This window comes from Salvelinus fontinalis, chromosome 33, assembly GCF_029448725.1.
Source record: "Salvelinus fontinalis isolate EN_2023a chromosome 33, ASM2944872v1, whole genome shotgun sequence".
In the NCBI taxonomy this organism is placed as follows: Eukaryota; Metazoa; Chordata; class Actinopteri; order Salmoniformes; family Salmonidae; genus Salvelinus; species Salvelinus fontinalis.
In genome coordinates, this window is record NC_074697.1 from 34,806,986 (window position 1) to 34,823,727 (window position 16,742).

General features: G+C 43.8%; 1 protein-coding gene across 2 annotated transcripts; it reads left to right on the forward strand.

Moving 5' to 3' along the window:
• Window positions 1-1,552: 1,552 nt before the first annotated feature.
• Window positions 1,553-16,742, forward strand: LOC129832116 (DISP complex protein LRCH3-like). 2 transcript variants are annotated; one of them, XM_055895889.1, is made up of 5 exons: window positions 1,553-3,564; window positions 4,560-4,660; window positions 4,942-5,079; window positions 5,416-5,493; window positions 10,013-16,742. In XM_055895889.1, exons 2-5 carry the CDS (start codon window positions 4,622-4,624, stop codon window positions 10,262-10,264), a joined length of 507 nt encoding a protein of 168 aa, XP_055751864.1. In that variant the 5' UTR covers window positions 1,553-3,564; window positions 4,560-4,621; the 3' UTR covers window positions 10,265-16,742. The 2 variants fall into 2 exon arrangements, with proteins under 2 accessions (XP_055751864.1, XP_055751865.1); XM_055895890.1 differs by lacking the exon at window positions 10,013-16,742 and adding an exon at window positions 6,044-9,606.

Below are 16,742 nucleotides of genomic sequence, written 5' to 3' on the forward strand. Positions count from 1 at the left end.
GCCCAAGAAGACTTGAGGCTGTAATCGCTGCCAAAGGTGCTTTAACAAAGTACTGAGTAAAGGGTATGAATACTTATGTAAATGTGATATTTCAGTTTTTTTTAAATACCTTGGCAAATAATTCTAAAAACCTGTTTTTGCTTTGCCATTGTGGGTTATTGTGTGTGAATTGATGAGGATTTTTTTTAAATAAATTTTAAACAAGGCTGTAGCGTAACAATGTGGGAAAAGTCAAGGGGTCTGAATACTTCCAAATGCACTGTGTATATATATATATATATATATAAAAGTATGTGTACACCCCTTCAAATTAGTGGATCTGGCTATTTCAGCCACACCTGCTGCTGACAGGTGAATAAAACTGAGCAAACAGCCATGCAATCTCCATAGACAAACGTTGGCAGTAGAATAGCTCACTGAAGAGCTCAGTGACTTTCAACATGGCACCGTCATAGGATGCCACCTTTCCAATAAGTCCATTTGACAAATTTCTGCCCTGCTAGAGCTGCCCCGGTCAACTGTAAATGCTGTTATTGAGAAGTGGAAATGTCTAGGAGCAACAATGGCTCAGCCGCGAAGTGTTATGCCACACAAGCTCACAGAACGGGACCGCTGAGTGCTGAAGCGCATAGCCCCAAAATTCACTACGAAGTTCTAAATTGCCTCTGGAAGCAATGTCAGCACAATAACTCTTAGTTGGGATCTTCATGAAATGGGTTTCCATGGCCGAGCAGCCGCAAACAAGCCTAAAATCATCATGCGCAATGCCAAGCGTCGGCTGGAGTGGTGTATTGCTCGCTGCCATTGAACTCTGGAGCAGTGGAAACGCGTTCTCTGGAGTGGCGTATCTGGGTTTGGCGGATGCCAGGAGGACTGTCCCAATGCATAGTGCCAACTGTAAAGTTTGGTGGAGGAGGAATAATGGTCTGGGGCTGTTTTTCATGGTTCGGTCTAGGCCCCTTAGTTCCAGTGAAGGGAAATCTTAACGCTGCAGCATACAATGACATTCCAGAAGATTCTGTGCTTCCAACTTTGTGGCAACAGTTTGGGAAGGACCTTTCCTTTTTCAGCATGACAGTGCCCCTATGCACAAAGTGAGGTCCATACTGAAATGGTTTGTCGATCGGTGTGGAAGAACTTGACTGGCCTGCATAGAGCCCTGACCTCAACACCATCGAACACCTTTGGGATGAAGTGGAACGCCGACTGCGAGCCAGGCCTAATCACCTAACGTCAGTGCCCGACCTCGCTAATGCTCTTGTGGCTGAAGTCCCCGTAGCAATGTTCCAACATCTAGTGGAAAGCCTAGCCAGAAGAGTGGAGGCTGTTATATCAGGTGTCCACATCATTTGTGTCATGTAGTGTACCATCACACAGACGCAAACACCCACATTTTGTTGCCCTTATCTGTGCAGCATGCTGTTTCCACTGTGCTTACTCAATTAGCAGAATAGTACTCAATGTTCTCTTTATCTTTCTCAGCATTTAATAGTCTCTTTTTATCTTATTTTTCTTGAGTTACATTTTTATTTTAAAAAATCCTTCAATCCACCTTTTGGCTTTACTCTCTTGTCTCTCTCCTTTTATATTTTTGTCCCCCCCACCCCAGTCTCTTTCCGGGTCTGGGATGTCCATAGATATCGTCCCCACGTGTCTACTGCAGGTACTGCGAACTTGCACGTCTTCTTTTCAACCTCCCTTCGCCGTCTCTTTCTCTTTATTTCCTTATACTTTGGGTGTTAAAGCATGTTGCTAAACACTGGCCCAGGGCCAGTTAGGTGATTGTTAGGGTTTGGCTAGCGCATGTGTGGTGCGCTCTCCCTTGCAAAATGGCTGCCGTGGCATCACCCAGGTGTGAGCTGAGGTGTTTCCCCTGTACAATGTAAAGCACTTTGAGCATAGGTGTATTTAATCCAATCCATTAGAGATCGACCGATTATTGGAGGACCAAAAAAATCCGATACCGATTAATCGGACGATTTTTATATATATATATTTGTAATAATGACAATTAGAACAATACTGAATGAACACTTTTATTTTAACTTAATATAATACATAAATAAAATCTATTTAGTCTCAAATAATGAAACATGTTCAATTTGGTTTAAATAATGCAAAAACAAGGTGTTGGAGAAGAAAGTAAAAGTGCAATATGTGCCAAGTAAAAAAGCTAAAGTTTAAGTTCCTTCCTTTTAAGTTCCTTGCTCAGAACATGAGAACATATGAAAGCTTAAGAAGTTTTAGGTTGTAGTAATTATAGGGCAATTTCTCTCTACCATTTGTATTTCATATACCTTTGACTATTGGATGTTATAATAGGTACTTTAGTATTGCCAGCCTAATCTCGGGAGTTGATAGGCTTGAAGTCATAAACAGCACAATGCTTGAAACACAGTGAAGAGTTGCTGGCAAACGCAGGAAAGTGCTGTTTGAATGAATGCTTACGAACCTGCTGCTGCCTACCACCGCTCAGTCAGACTTCTCTATCAAATATCAAATCATAGACTTAATATAATAAACACAGAAATACGAGCCTTTGGTCATTAATATGGCAAAATCCGGAAACTATCATTTTGAAAACAAAATGTTTATTCTTTCAGTGAAATACGGAACCGTTCCATATTTTATCTAACGGGTGGCATCCCTAAGTCTAAATAATGCTGTTACATTGCATAACTATGTAAATTACTGGGAAATTAATTACAGTCTTTGTTAGGAAGAAATGGTCTTTCACACAGTTCGCAACGAGCCAGGCGGCCCAAACTGCTGCATATACCCTGACTCTGCTTGCACAGAAAGCAAGAGAAGTGACACAATTTCCTTCGTTAAAATACATTCATGTTAGCAGTCAATATTCACTAAATATGCAGGTTTAAAAAAATATATACTTGTGTAATGAATATAAGAAAGGCATTGATGTTTATGGTTAGGTACACATTGGTGCAACAACAGTGCTTTCTTTCGCTAATGCGCTTGTTAAATCATCACCCGTTTGGTGAAGTAGGCTGGGATTTGATGATAAATTAACATACACCGCATTGATTATATGCAACGCAGGACAAGCTAGTAATATCATCAACCATGTGTAGTTAACTAGTGATTATGTTAAGATTGATTGATGTTTTTTATAAGATAAGTTCAATGCTAGCTAGCAACTTACCTAGGCTCCTTTCTGCACTCGCGTAACAAGTGGTCAGCCTGCCACACAGTCTCCTCGTGGAGTGCGATGTAATCGGCCATAACTGGCGTCCAAAAATGCCGATTACCGATTTGCTCTGAAAACTTGAAATTGGCCCTAATTAATCGGTCGACCTCTCTAAGGGGCACTCTACCTACCTGCAGCCAGAGAGCCTGCTTCATGGCTCTATGCCCATAGTCCACCCTCTCTTATGTAACAGTTGCCCATCTTTGTTGTAGAGCTAAAAGATAGGTCTGTAAACACCAAACAGTCGAGTGATGTTTACAGGCCTTTACCTGTTGCCCTGCCCTCCTGCCTGGGGCCCGCCCAGCGGCCAGACAGCTTCCTGTTTCGCCTCAGCCAGAAGGAAGAGCAGAGGAGAGGTATGTCACCGGATCACAACCTCTGGATCTTGCTGCATGGCCTTGGGAGCTTTCAGAAGAGAGTGTTGGTACCTCTTGAATGTGCAATGCGCATGGCACAATTGAGTGTCGTATGTGACATTGTTCTGGTAACTGTGTCTGGGCTGATAGACATGTCTGATTGGGATCCTGCAAAGTCACTGAGCAACACTGTAGATAGTTTATCAAAATAGAAGGGGGGCGGTGGGGAATCATTTTCACCATGGACAGATTTCTGTTTGAAATGGGGGAGGCGAAATTGTCAGCTTTTTGACTTGTATGTATGATGTATGATGTTCAGCTCTGTTGGTTTTCTGATCCCATCTGTTACTTTGAATGCTGTCTGACTATAGGTCAGAGTTCCGCCTGTCTGCTGCTGTAGAGTTCCGCCTGTCTGTTGCTGTAGAGTTCCGCCTGTCTGCTGCTGTAGAGTTCCGCCTGTCTGTTGCTGTAGAGTTCCGCCTGTCTGTCAGCTGTGGAGCTCTGCCTGTAGAGTTCCGCCTGTCTGCTGTGGAGTTCCGCCTGTCTGTCAGCTGTGGAGCTCCGCCTGTAGAGTTCTGCCTGTCTGCTGTGGAGTTCCGCCTGTCTGTCAGCTGTGGAGCTCCGCCTGTAGAGTTCCGCCTGTCTGCTGTGGAGCTCCGCCTGTTTGTCTGCTGTAGAGTTCTCGAGAGTTCCGCCTGTCTGTCGGCTCTAGAGTTCCGTCTGTTGCTCTAGAGTTCCGCCTGTCTGATGTAGAGTTCTCTAGAGTTCCGCCTGTCTGCTGTAGAGTTCCGCCTGTCTGTCGGCTGTAGAGTTCCGTCTATCTACTGTAGTTTGTCTTCTGCATTGTTTGCCAGGCGTCTGATAATGTCATTGTATCTGTAGAGAGCTGGACTTCACCCTCTTCCGAATAAATGATTAGCACCCATTCTGCTTTCACCAGCTTTTGATCTTGTATGTGTATGTTTGAGCCTGTCTGGTTCTGCCTTCCCCCCCAGGTGATGGTGCCGCCCCCAGGCCGGAGCCTGAAGAGGTGACCCCTACCCAGCCTCAAGGCCCCATGGGAGAGGAGGCTGCTCTGGTGGAGCAACTGCGGAAGGTGAACAACACCCGACAAACAGATTCTCCCCCCTTTTGACCAAGCCACTAGGGCCTGGAGTTTCTACTGGGTTCCTTGGCCCATATTCATAAAGCATTTCAGAGGAGAAGTGCTGAACTAGAATCTTCAGATCATAATTAGATGGACACGGGACCTGATCCTAGATCAGCACTCCTACTCTGAGATGCTTTATGAGCCCAGGTCAGATCACAAGGTCAGGAAAAACTCCTGGCCCTACTTGTGCTAATCCCCCTGTAATTGTGTCCTGCTCTATTTTGTAGAACATAGAGTCACGTCTGAAAGTGTCCTTGCCCAGCGACCTGGGAGCAGCACTGACCGACGGGGTCGTCCTCTGCCATCTGGCAAATCATGTGCGGCCACGATCCGTACCCAGCATCCATGTGCCCTCCCCTGCTGTGGTGAGTGTTTGTGTGTGCACTTTATGCGTGTGCTGTGCGTGCATACCATACGTGCATTAGTGAGATGTCAGTTTTAGGATGAATTTAGTCAGTCAGGAACACTACACTTCAAGCATATCAATACAACAATGCTCCTTTTTACTCCTTATTACTGTCATACATTTGCATTTGGGTTATGATCAGACACTGCTTATGTCCCAAATGGCACCCTATTCCCTATATAGTGCACTACTGTGACTGTAGGCCCTGGTCAAAAGTAGTGCACTATACAGGTAATAGGGTGCCATTTGAGATAAGCCGATGTTGTTGTGCTTATCGTTGTCTCTGTCCATCAAGCCCAAACTGACGATGGCCAAGTGTCGGCGGAACGTGGAGAACTTTCTGGAGGCGTGTCGCAGGATCGGGGTTCCACAGGTAAGACCTTCACACTAGTTGAATAAAGGACTGGTATACAACTCACTAGTCCTCATGCTAAAACATCTGTGTGTTTGTGATGGGTTAGAAAAAGCATGTGATACAAGAGAACCTGTACTGACGGACTGTTCTTCAGATTTTAATTTGCTAGCAGTAGACGGTGACCTCACCAATGTAATTAAATACCTAAGGGCTACTGTCAGTGCAGGTTTTTCTCTTCTGTCATCAGATTTCTTCCCTCTACTACTCTGCTTTTTGTATCAACACTAAAGTTTAGCCTCGTTCTCTGTCCCTGCTCTTTTTATCAGTTGACTCCAGCTAACTCAACTGGCAACCTGCAGAGCTTTTGTAAACTTGACTTGGAGAGCCGCTTGCCTGTTACTAACAGTAACTTTCTCTTTCTGCTCCTCCGCTCTTCTTCCTTTTAACCGTAACACTTCCCCCTCAAACTCATCTTCCATCTGTCCGTCCAAACACACAACTCCCCTATCTATGTAATTGTATCCTTTGCCTGCCCATTCTCTCCCCTGCTTCATCTCCCATGGGACAGGAGAGGCTGTGCACAGTGGAGGAGGTTCTGGATGGCCGGGGAGGCTGTGTTTACTGGACGCTGGGGGTCCTGCTTTCCATGGCTCCTCCCCCCCTCCTAATGCCTTCTCCCCCGGTCCAGCTGGCAGGCTTCGCCCTCTTCTATCTGTCCACCATGTCTGTGCTGTGTGCCCTGTACTGCAACCTGGTGCCCCACCTCTGAACTGTCTGTCTGGACCACACAACCCCTTCCTCACCTTACCCAACTGGCTCTCCACCACTCGTACACACACATGCGCGCTCACACACCACTCGCACTCCTACGCGCTTCTCATTTCATATTGCGCCGACTCCCATCACCACAGCGGTATCCATTCAGACGCAGCAGAACTCGACAAGGGAAAAACGCAAGAATGAGAGGTGACCTCTCTGTCCCACTCTACCATAACAAAGAGGAGCGCTCGCCACTGCCTGGTTTGCCATCCACTGAAAAGGGAACAACTCCATATGCCAAAAGCCATATAGTAGGTTTTATCTTTTGTTGTTCCAGTTGTTTGTTGGGGAAGGTTACTTGCTTCCACTCAAGGAGTGGCGAGGTGGACCTTCAATGCTCCCTCGTTACCCTTCTGTGATGTACTGGCACTGCCCCCATTGAGAGAGACAGCGAGACCCGGAGGTTGCTATGTTGTCAATGAGCTGTCTGCTACTGTACCTACCTACTGAACCTCCTTCTGTGCCTTAAGTTTGTCCGCCTGCAGACGTGTGTGCGTGTGTCTTTTAGATGGAACCTTCCCACCCGAAAGCGCTTCCATTGCACAGATAACATCAAAGTAGATGTGCTTGTCATATGTAGCCTACGTGCTTCCTCCTCCACCGACTGCCTCTGAGAAGAAAAGCCCACGAGTAATCTGACCATTCAACGCCCTATCGCTTCTCTTCTTTCCTGACTCGAACACGGCTTCGCCTTAGCTGCAAAGTCAGTCGGACGTTTTTGCCTAATCAAGAAGAGAGCAGGTAGCCGAGGGTAATTTGTAAGCCTTTGAGTCCTTGCTGACGCACAATCAAGTATCCTACAGGCACCTTTTTCTCCTTGACTGTCTGTGATCAAGCCCCCCTCTGTCCTAACGCTCATTTTGTGGCTCTGGGGTGATGTTACCCCTAGGTACAGATCTGGGATCTGCTTCCCCTTCCCCAATCCTAACCTTAGTGGAACTGAAATGCTCAAATCAACCTACATTTTACATGTCGACATTAGGTAACGTTGTTGAACGTGATGTTATGAAAATGCTTTTAAAACATATGATAGGTTTTGGAGCACCTAGCACAAGCTTGGAAAGATGTGGCCACAGCCATATTGAAAAAAACGTCATGGGAATGGTAGAGCGTCTGCACCGAACTGTACGCATTGCTTTTTGTTCAAGAAGTGAATAAAGGAAAAGCTAAAACTACCAATTTGAGATGGAACAACAATAAAACAATAACAATCATGTTAACAAGCCTGTATTGTCCTGTCAAAAAAGTTTTGAGCTTAGTCAGATGTAGGCTATATAATTGTAATTTTCACATGGGCAGGGGCATCGGATCTACTGTTTCCCGACATTAGTAAGGAGCTAAATACATGACGTCCACAACAGTAAAGCAGTTAGCTAGCATTGAATAAACTTGTATAGTCCAGTCAATAACCCAATTGCACATGTTTCTGTGTTCATTCAGCGAGCAATGTCTAGCTGTGTTAAACATTACAGTAGTTTAGACGGGCATCGATTGTACTGTTAGCTGAAGTTAGCCATCAAGCTAGCTAAGAGCAAAAAGCTTAGCTAACCGCATGGTAGTGCCCACAATAATAGTCACTTTTGTAGGCACATGGTGTACACTTTGCATACAACAGTATTCAATATGGTTTGCAGCGAGGGACTTCAGATGTGCCAAACCTAAGCGAGGCTAGCTGGGCTAGAAACAGCTGACTAGTAAAACAAGTATTCAGTTAATGCAAGCTAACGTTAGCTACAGACATGTAGGTTGTTAAATGTCCCCTCCTATTAAATCAATTGCAGCTAGTAGTCAGACTTACCACACGATGCTGCCAATATCCATAGTAAAATTCTGCACTGTCGCAAGCTGTTCTGATAACATCGCTAGCTAACTAACAAAATATCCATCAATGATAGCTGAGCTTGGAGTGGTTTTGGTCTTACTACCTAGCTATAATAGCCCAACTTGCACAAGTTCATTTTTTATTTAACTACGTAAGTCAGTTAAGAACAAGTTCTTATTTACAATGACTGCCTACCAAGAGGCAAAATACCTCCTGTGAGAATGGGGGCAAACAAATGATAATGTAGGACAAAACACACATCACGACGAAAGAGACAACTACACAACATGACAGAAACACATGACAGCACAACATAGTAGCAACACATCATGGCAACATCGCCACATGGTAGCAGCACACACATGGTAGATAATAATAGATCGTGTTAAGCAACCACAAGTGTCAGTAAGAGTGTCCATGATTGAGTCTTTGAATGTTGAGATTGAGATAAAACTGTCCAGTTTGAGTGTTTGTTGCAGCTCGTTTCCAGTCGCTAGCTGCAGCGAACTGAAAAGACGAGCGGCCCAGGGATGTGTGTAATTTGGGGACCTTTAACAGAATAGGACTGGCAGAACTGACGATTTTCTAATGTTTTTTTTGTACTGGTTTAAGGGTTTGAACTTGCTTCTTTATCACATTTGGTTATCAAACGCCCTTTTAACTTACTACAATGTTTCACTTTGTCTTTAACCTTTAGTGGGTAAAATGCTAAACTGACCCAAGATCAGTGTAGGGGCAACTTCACTCTACCCCCATTTTGTGTCTCTGGTGTGTGATGAATGTGTTTAACACTAGCCTGGTTCCAGATGTGTTTGTGCGGGTAAGATGGCACAAACAGATCTGGGACCAGTCTATGTAGGCACAAGCTGTGGTAACAATCAGCCCCAGGCTATGGCAGGACTACAGTGCCTTCCGAAAGTTTTCACACCCCTTGACTTTTTCCACATTTTGTCACAAAAACGTATTGATTTCAGCGTTTAATTTTTAATTAAAAACATAATTCCACTTTAACATTATGGGGTATTGTGTGTGTTCCAACAAAATGTGGAAAAAGTCAAGAGGTGTGAATACTTTCTGAAGGCACTGTATATCGCAATGAGTGCTCTTATACCGTTCTCTACGAAGACAAAGCACATATTTTGTGAGACAGAGTGAATCTGTGGTTTGTTCCAAATAGGACCCTATTCTTTATAGTGCACTACTTTTAATCAGATTCCTATGTGCCCCCTGGTTAGAAGTAGTGCACTCAATAGGGAATAGGGTGCCATTCGGGGGACGCAGGCTGTGTGTGTAGTTTGTTGTTGGTCTATGCTGAATGACAAGGAGTAATGTCTCCTCTGGCTCTGAAGAGCGGTGTGTATGTTTTCTCTGTCAGTGGTCTGTTTGCTTCCAGTGTGTGTAACCACGTGCCTATCTCTCCTGTGTCTTCTGTTGTTGACCTTTCAACTCTTTCCCAGAGCTCCTCCTTCCACAATAAAATGAACCAAATATTTGGTGTGACTTCCTTCCTCTTTGCCGCCTGTCTTCTCTCCTCGCTACTTCTGCTTGTGTTCAGCTTGTTCTCTCTCTCTCCTGCTCCCTCCATATTTGCTCCTGTGGGATATGTTGTTCAGTGGGTGTCTCAGTTCACAAGTCCCTACTTATTGTAACCCTGTGCCTGTGTTTGCACACCTGCTCCCTGCTCCGCTTCCATGCTCTCCTCAAGGTCATGCCGTTTGGATCCCATTCACCTCCTTTTCCATCTTATGTTGAGTTTGTCTTTCCATTTGTGTTGATTTCTGTTATCTTTTGGTAGTTTGTTATTATTTACCCATCCATTGACATACCCTTTTTTGTTCTCCCGTTTCCCCTCCTCCCTTTGTTGGCTGTGTGCGTGTGCTCTTCATCTGGCCTCAGACCCAGCTGTGCCTGCCCCTCCACATCCTGGAGGAGAGACGGCTCCCCCTGGTGGCCGGGACGGTACGTGCACTCCTGGAGCTGGCCCCGCCCAAATACACAACCTCCCCTGCCACCACCACTAGCCATGTAGGGCAGCAGAGTTCCACACTCAATCATGGATGGACAGATACAGGACCCACCCTCTCGCTCTCCGAATGTACGTTATATGGCTTTCCCACTCGACCACCAACCATTTCCCCTCAACCCTAGACCCCCTCCCCCTCAACCATACAGGGTCACCCAGCCTTCCCAGACAGGTCTTCCCCAATGAAGAGAGAAGAGGGAGCACGAGTACGTCAAAGAAAGGGATGACTGTCTCTTCCTCTGTGTCCTCACACAGACTGCTTACGACTTGCAGCCTCTAAAGACTGACGAACAGATGGACAACCGAGATTGTCGCAGACAAACAGTCAGTTGGACGGCGAGTAAGAGTGGTTATTTATTTTCCATTGTTAGTCATTTGACTTCTCTCTCCATCCTCCTCTTATCTATGTTCAGTAGGGGTTGTTTTATTTTCTATTATTATTTCATCTTATTTTTCATATTCCTTTTACTTTCACATGTTAGATCCTTGCATGTCAGAAGGGTTGGGTGGGTGTATGGGGAAGGGTTAGGAGACTAGGAAGTTGTCGGTTGCATAAGTAACCTTTTAAGGTCATGTGCTACAAAGAGCAACAATAACGGTGGTGGTCTGTCGTCATGGGAACATTGATGCTGCCAACACTTAAAATGGCTGTTATTAAATGAACCCGTCTTTTTTTGTTTTGTTATTGTGGTCAAATCACGAGCTGGCTGAATCAAAAACCGATGCTGGATTAGAGAGAGAGAGGGCGCTCCGGGAATCTACGCTTTATACTTTCTCAATGTGTACAAAACATTACGAACACATTCCTAATATTTAGTTGCACCCCCAGAACAGCCTCAATTCGTCAGGGCCTAGACTCTACAAGGTGTCGAAAGCATTCTATAGGGATGCTGGCCCATGATGACTCCAATGCTTCCCACAGTTGTCAAGTTGGCTGGATGTCCTTTGGGTGGTGAACCATTCTTGATACACACTGGAAACTGTAGAGTGTAAAAAAAACAGCAGAGTTGCAGTTCTTGACACAAACCGGTGAGCCTGGCATCTACTACCATTCCCCGTTCAAAGGCACTTAAATATCTTCTTGCCCATTCACCCTCTGAATGGCACACATACACAATCCATGTCTCAATTGTCTCAAGTCTAAAAACTCCTTCTTTAACCTGTCTCCTCCCCCTTCATCTACACTGATTTGAAGTGGATTTAATAAAGGATCAGCTTTCACCTGGTCAGTCGGTCATGGAAAAGGAGGTTTTCTTAATGTTTTGTACCCTCAGGGTCATTTTACAGAAGTGGTGCAAACTGGGACAAAAGAAAAATCGCATTTGTATCCTATTTTTCCCCAACTTTCAGCACACGTCTTCCAACATATTTCAGGTAGACATATATACTACTCACACACTTTGTTTGTATTGCATATTTGAAATATTTATCTGAATTTACCTTACCCCCCCCCAAAAAAAGTGTTATTACAAAACACAGTGAAAAAGTTGCAATAAAGGAAGAATCATGCACAATAGTGATTATTTTGATTAACCTTCCATTATAGATTCATTGGAGAAATAATTTGCAAACCAAATTGACAAAATAACAGGCGTTTCGGTGGCAAGGGTGTCAATCATAGACATAAATGGAGGACTCCGATAGATCTAACTCGTTTCAGTATAGACATTACCATTGAGGGATTCCACTATTTAAAAGTAGTCAACTGTGTGGGGATTCCTATGGGTTTGGAAGTGATCAGCCAATGATCAGAGAGCATCGGCTTCTTCAAATTGGGTTGCCTATTGTTTGTAAACCAAAGAGTAAGGTAATATCCAGAAGCCAAGACCAAGATTTCTACCAGGACTTTGTTGGTCCCAAGATCCAGACCCAGTGAGTTGAGGCCATGACAAGTTAAAGACCGAATGTGGTCTTGGGGGGGGGACTCAGTCAGGCTTTCAATTTACTCCTGAACGCTGTAGTAGTATAATGCACAAGGTGCAATTTTGAAAGTGGGTACATGGTGGTCCTCTGTAGCTCAGTTGGTAGATCATGGCGCATGCAACTTTAAAATGAAAATGGCCTCAATGGCACTGCCCGTGCTGTCACAGATGCCATAATGGCAAAGATACAACGATGAAACCTCTGTATATCTCCATGGTGTCAATTGTTTCGGTTGTGACTTTTTCAATTTGACTTATTTTGAACATCAAATGAGGTTGGTGGCACCTTAATTTGGGAGGACGGGCTTGTTGCAATGGCTGGAGCGGAATGTATGGAATGGTATCAAACACATGGTTTGTTGCCATTCCATTTGCGCTATTCCAGCCATTTATGAGCCGTCCTCCCCTCAGCAGCCTCCACTGGCTAACATATTGCTAGCCATCTTTAATTTCCACATCTTCTTACGTTACAGCCTTATTCTAAAACATACAATATTTTTTTCACCTCATCAATCTACACACAATCCCCCATATTAACAACGCGGAAGCATTTTTTTTTTGTTTTAAAATGTATCTAAAAAAAAATGTTTTAATGAAATATCTTATTTACGTAACTATTCAGATCTTTTGCTATGAGACTCGAAATTGAGCTCAGGTGCATCCTGTTTCCATTGATCATCCTTGAGCTGTTACTACAACTTGATTGGGCATGATTTGCAGAGGCACACACCTGTCTATATAAGCTCCAACAGTTGACAGTGCATGTTAGAGCAAAAACCAAGCCATGAGGTCGAAGAAATTGTCCGTAGGGGAAGGGTACCAAAAAATGTCTGCAGCATTGAAGGTCCCGAAAACACAGTGGCCTCCATTATTCTTACGTTTGGAACCACCAAGTCTCTTCCTAGAGCTAGGAGGTGACCAAGAACCCAATGATCATTCTGACAGAGCTCCCGAGTTCCTCTGTGGAGATGGGAGGACCTTCCAGAAGGACAACCATCTCTGCAGCACTCCACCAATCAGGCCTTTATGGTAGAGTGGCCAGACGGAAGCCACTCCTCAGTAAAATGCACTTGACAGCCCGCTTTGAGTTTGCCCAAAGGCACCCAAAGGACTCTCAGACCATCAGAAACAAGATTCTCTGCTCTGATGAAACCAACTCTTTGGCCTGAATACTAAGTGTCATGTCTGGAGGAAACCTGGCACCATCACTAAGGTGAAAGATGGTGGTGGTGGCAGCATCATGCTGTGGGGACATTTTTCAGTGGCAGGGACTGGGAGACTAATCAGGATCGAGGGAAAGATGAACAGAGCAAAGTACAGAGATCCTTGATGGAAACCTGCTCCAGAACACTCAGGACCTCAGACTGGGGTGAAGGTTGACCTACCAACAAGACAATGACCCTAAGCGCACAGCCAAGACAACGCAGGACTGGCTTCAGGACACGTCTCTGAATGTCCTTGAGGGGCCCAGCCAGAGCCTGGAATCTCTGGAGAGACTTGAAAATAGTTGTGCAGCGACGCTCTCCATCCAACCTGACAGAGCTTGCGAGGATCTGCAGAGAAGAATGGGAAGAAACTCCCCAAATATAAGTGTGCTAGGCTTGTAGAGTCAAGGCTGTAATCGCTGCAAAAGGTGCTTCAACAAAGTACGAACTAAAGGGCCTGAAGACTTAGGTAAATGTGATATTTCCATTTTTTTTTTTATACATGTGCAAAACTGTTTAAAAAAAATGTTTTTGCTTCGTCATTATAGGGTATTGTGTGTAGATTGATGAGTGGGAAAAAGTCATGGGGTCTGAATACTTTCTGAATGCACTGTATGTACATCCCAAAAGCGTACTTTACACATTTCTTGATATATGAGATGTTTGGTACTGACACTATTTAAAAATAGATGAAGATTTACCAACTTGCTCAAAAATGTTATCGGAAATGTTTGCAGATAGACTACTCACCATGTGGTCATGCTGGAGAGGGGTGCAATCCCAACACCTGGTGATATTTGTAGGAGTTGCTTAAGGCACAGTCTTTTATTGTGTGTGTTCAGTTAGTGATGTCAAAATGTGGGACAGCATTCTTTTTTTGGAAAAATGTTTAAAAATAAACAACTGCTTATTAGATCAGTATCTTTATAATATAACACCTCTCAAAAGAAATGTGTATAAACAATTACTTTGTACTATATTAATTTAACAATATATTTGGTATTGCCTTAGAACATATTGTGATGTATATAGATGTCCTAAGTTTGGAGACTTAGCTTTTTATTTTTTTTATATATATATTTTTATTTTTTTCGGGGTGGGATTGCAATTTGCACCGCTTCTGTAGAATCACCCATGTATAAAGCTGTAATTCATGTGTTTTTCCACAAGGAGTTGCGTTCTCGTGTAGCTACATGGATTGGACGATGTCCCTAAGCGCTGGGCCAAGGAAGTAAAATAAAGAGTACTATAAGAAAAGAAAACAGGCCTCTTAAAAGGTTAGTGTTACGAGTGGGATTGGTTCAAGCTGATCCTAGACCAGCGTTTACAGTTAACTTCTTCCTTGAGCACAGCTCAGTCAAGTCTCTAATCAAGGGTGTATGTATGGGCAGGTTGACTGTATGGGCAGGTTGACTGACAGCATGACATCAAGGCCTGCAACTTTGCATTAGTATCTGTGTTTTTATCTTGCAGTAACGGTTATTTCTTATTGTAGTCCACTCTACTGATGAGCTGTTGGGGCCGGCCAGGTTCTGGGGCTAAGGCACTGGGGATAAACATACACTACCTTTTTGATTTTCTACAAACAAACGTTTATTTTTTTCTTGTATTTTTTACAAACCACCTCATCACCTTCACATGTGAGTTCAACATGGTGTGTTGAGACCGTAGACAAGTAGTAGTGAATATGACAGTGTCTCCCTCATGCACAGAACTAATCTTTTTATCACTACATGTAGCCAAGTTTGTATGACATTCAAATGGATCTACAGATTTAACTATTGACATTGTTCAAGACACCAATTTTTGTCATGATCAAGTTGTTTTTGGTGAATTGTTCAACCACATCTTATAGACACAAATGTGGCTCTTGCTACACACACAGGTGTGCATATTGCTAATTTGGTCTGGCAGCGGTTACAGTAATCTGCCAGACCGGAACAGTATTTATTTGTCACTAACGCTGTCCTTAGTGAACCCCATTGACAAGGTCGTGTTCATTAGGCACCAAACAGAAGAAAACACACTGAAACAGGGATTATCTGTACTTGTCCAATAAGAAACATTGCAGTTCAGTTGCATGCCCTAATGAACATGGCCCAGCTCTACTTAGAGCAGTGTTACCCACAGAAAGTCAGGTTAACGGACTGACTCTTAGTTCTAATGAGGCAGACACAACCTCTTGTTCCCAGGGAGGGGGATGAGGGAGTGCTAGCCTTAGAGCTGACAATAATACTCTGGTGAAGACTGACCCAAGGACCACTGATTGATGGGGTCGGGGATCTTGCAGGCAGATTCCCAGCCTCCCTTTCCAGAACTCTTATCTAAAAGAAAGTTAAAATAGTAAAAACATACCTCTGATATATATTTTTCCTTTCAGAAGCTACGTAGGCTGCCTAGTTTGATGCACATCCCTACAGTAAAAGCTACGTAGGCTGCCTACTTAAATGCACATCCCTACAGTAAAAGCTACGTAGGATGCCTACATAGATGCACATCCCTACAGTAAAAGCTACGTAGGCTACCTACTTAGATGCACATCCCTACAGTAAAAGCTACGTAGGCTGCCTAGTTTGATGCACATCCCTACAGTAAAAGCTACGTAGGATGCCTACATAGATGCACATCCCTACAGTAAAAGCTACGTAGGCTGCCTACATAGATGCACATCCCTACAGTAAAAGCTACGTAGGCTGCCTACTTAAATGCACATCCCTACAGTAAAAGCGATGTAGACTGGGAATCTGCATACATAGATGCACATCCCTACAGTAAAAGTGATGTAGACTGGGAATCTGCCTACATAGATGCACATCCCTACAGTAAAAGTGATGTAGACTGGGAATCTGCCTACATAGATGCACATCCCTACAGTAAAAGTGATGTAGACTGGGAATCTGCCTACATAGATGCACATCCCTACAGTAAAAGCTACGTAGTCTGCCTACATAGATGCACATCCCTACAGTAAAAGCTACGTAGGCTGCCTACATAGATGCACAAACCCTACAGTAAAAGCGATGTAGACTGGGAATCAGCCTACGTAGCTTCTGAAGTGAAAAAATATATTAGAGGTATGTTTTTGCCATTTTAACTTTGTTTTGATAAGACTCAGAGTTCTGAAAAGGGAAGTTAAAGGTGATTTTAAATATATTATAAATGTTTTGTTTAGATATTTTCACCCCTCTTAACTTATGTCGACTGACTGGGGGTTTCTCCAGCAGAAATCATGTGCCCCTACTGCTGGGTCTGGACCCTGTGACATTTGTCCAGTAAAATAGATACATTCCATATGTTTACAAGTAGGTACCAGATAAAGAGAGGACCTTCTTTCATGACCGCAACATGGTCTTTTTTACTTTTTACACTGTTTGCTGAGAAATTGTCCCTGAAAACATGTACAAAATTGAATTATTATTTTCTGGAATTAATATTTGGAATTCTTTAAAGTGCATTAATAAAAGTTACCCATTTCA

Coding starts and splice junctions, on each gene's coding strand:
- LOC129832116 (XM_055895889.1), top strand. CDS start 4,622: ATGGGAGAGGAGGCTGCTCTGGTGGAGCAACTGCGGAAG. Junction 4,661..4,941: donor TGGTGGAGCAACTGCGGAAG/GTGAACAACACC, acceptor TCTATTTTGTAG/AACATAGAGTCACGTCTGAA. Junction 5,494..10,012: donor GCAGGATCGGGGTTCCACAG/GTAAGACCTTCA, acceptor ATCTGGCCTCAG/ACCCAGCTGTGCCTGCCCCT.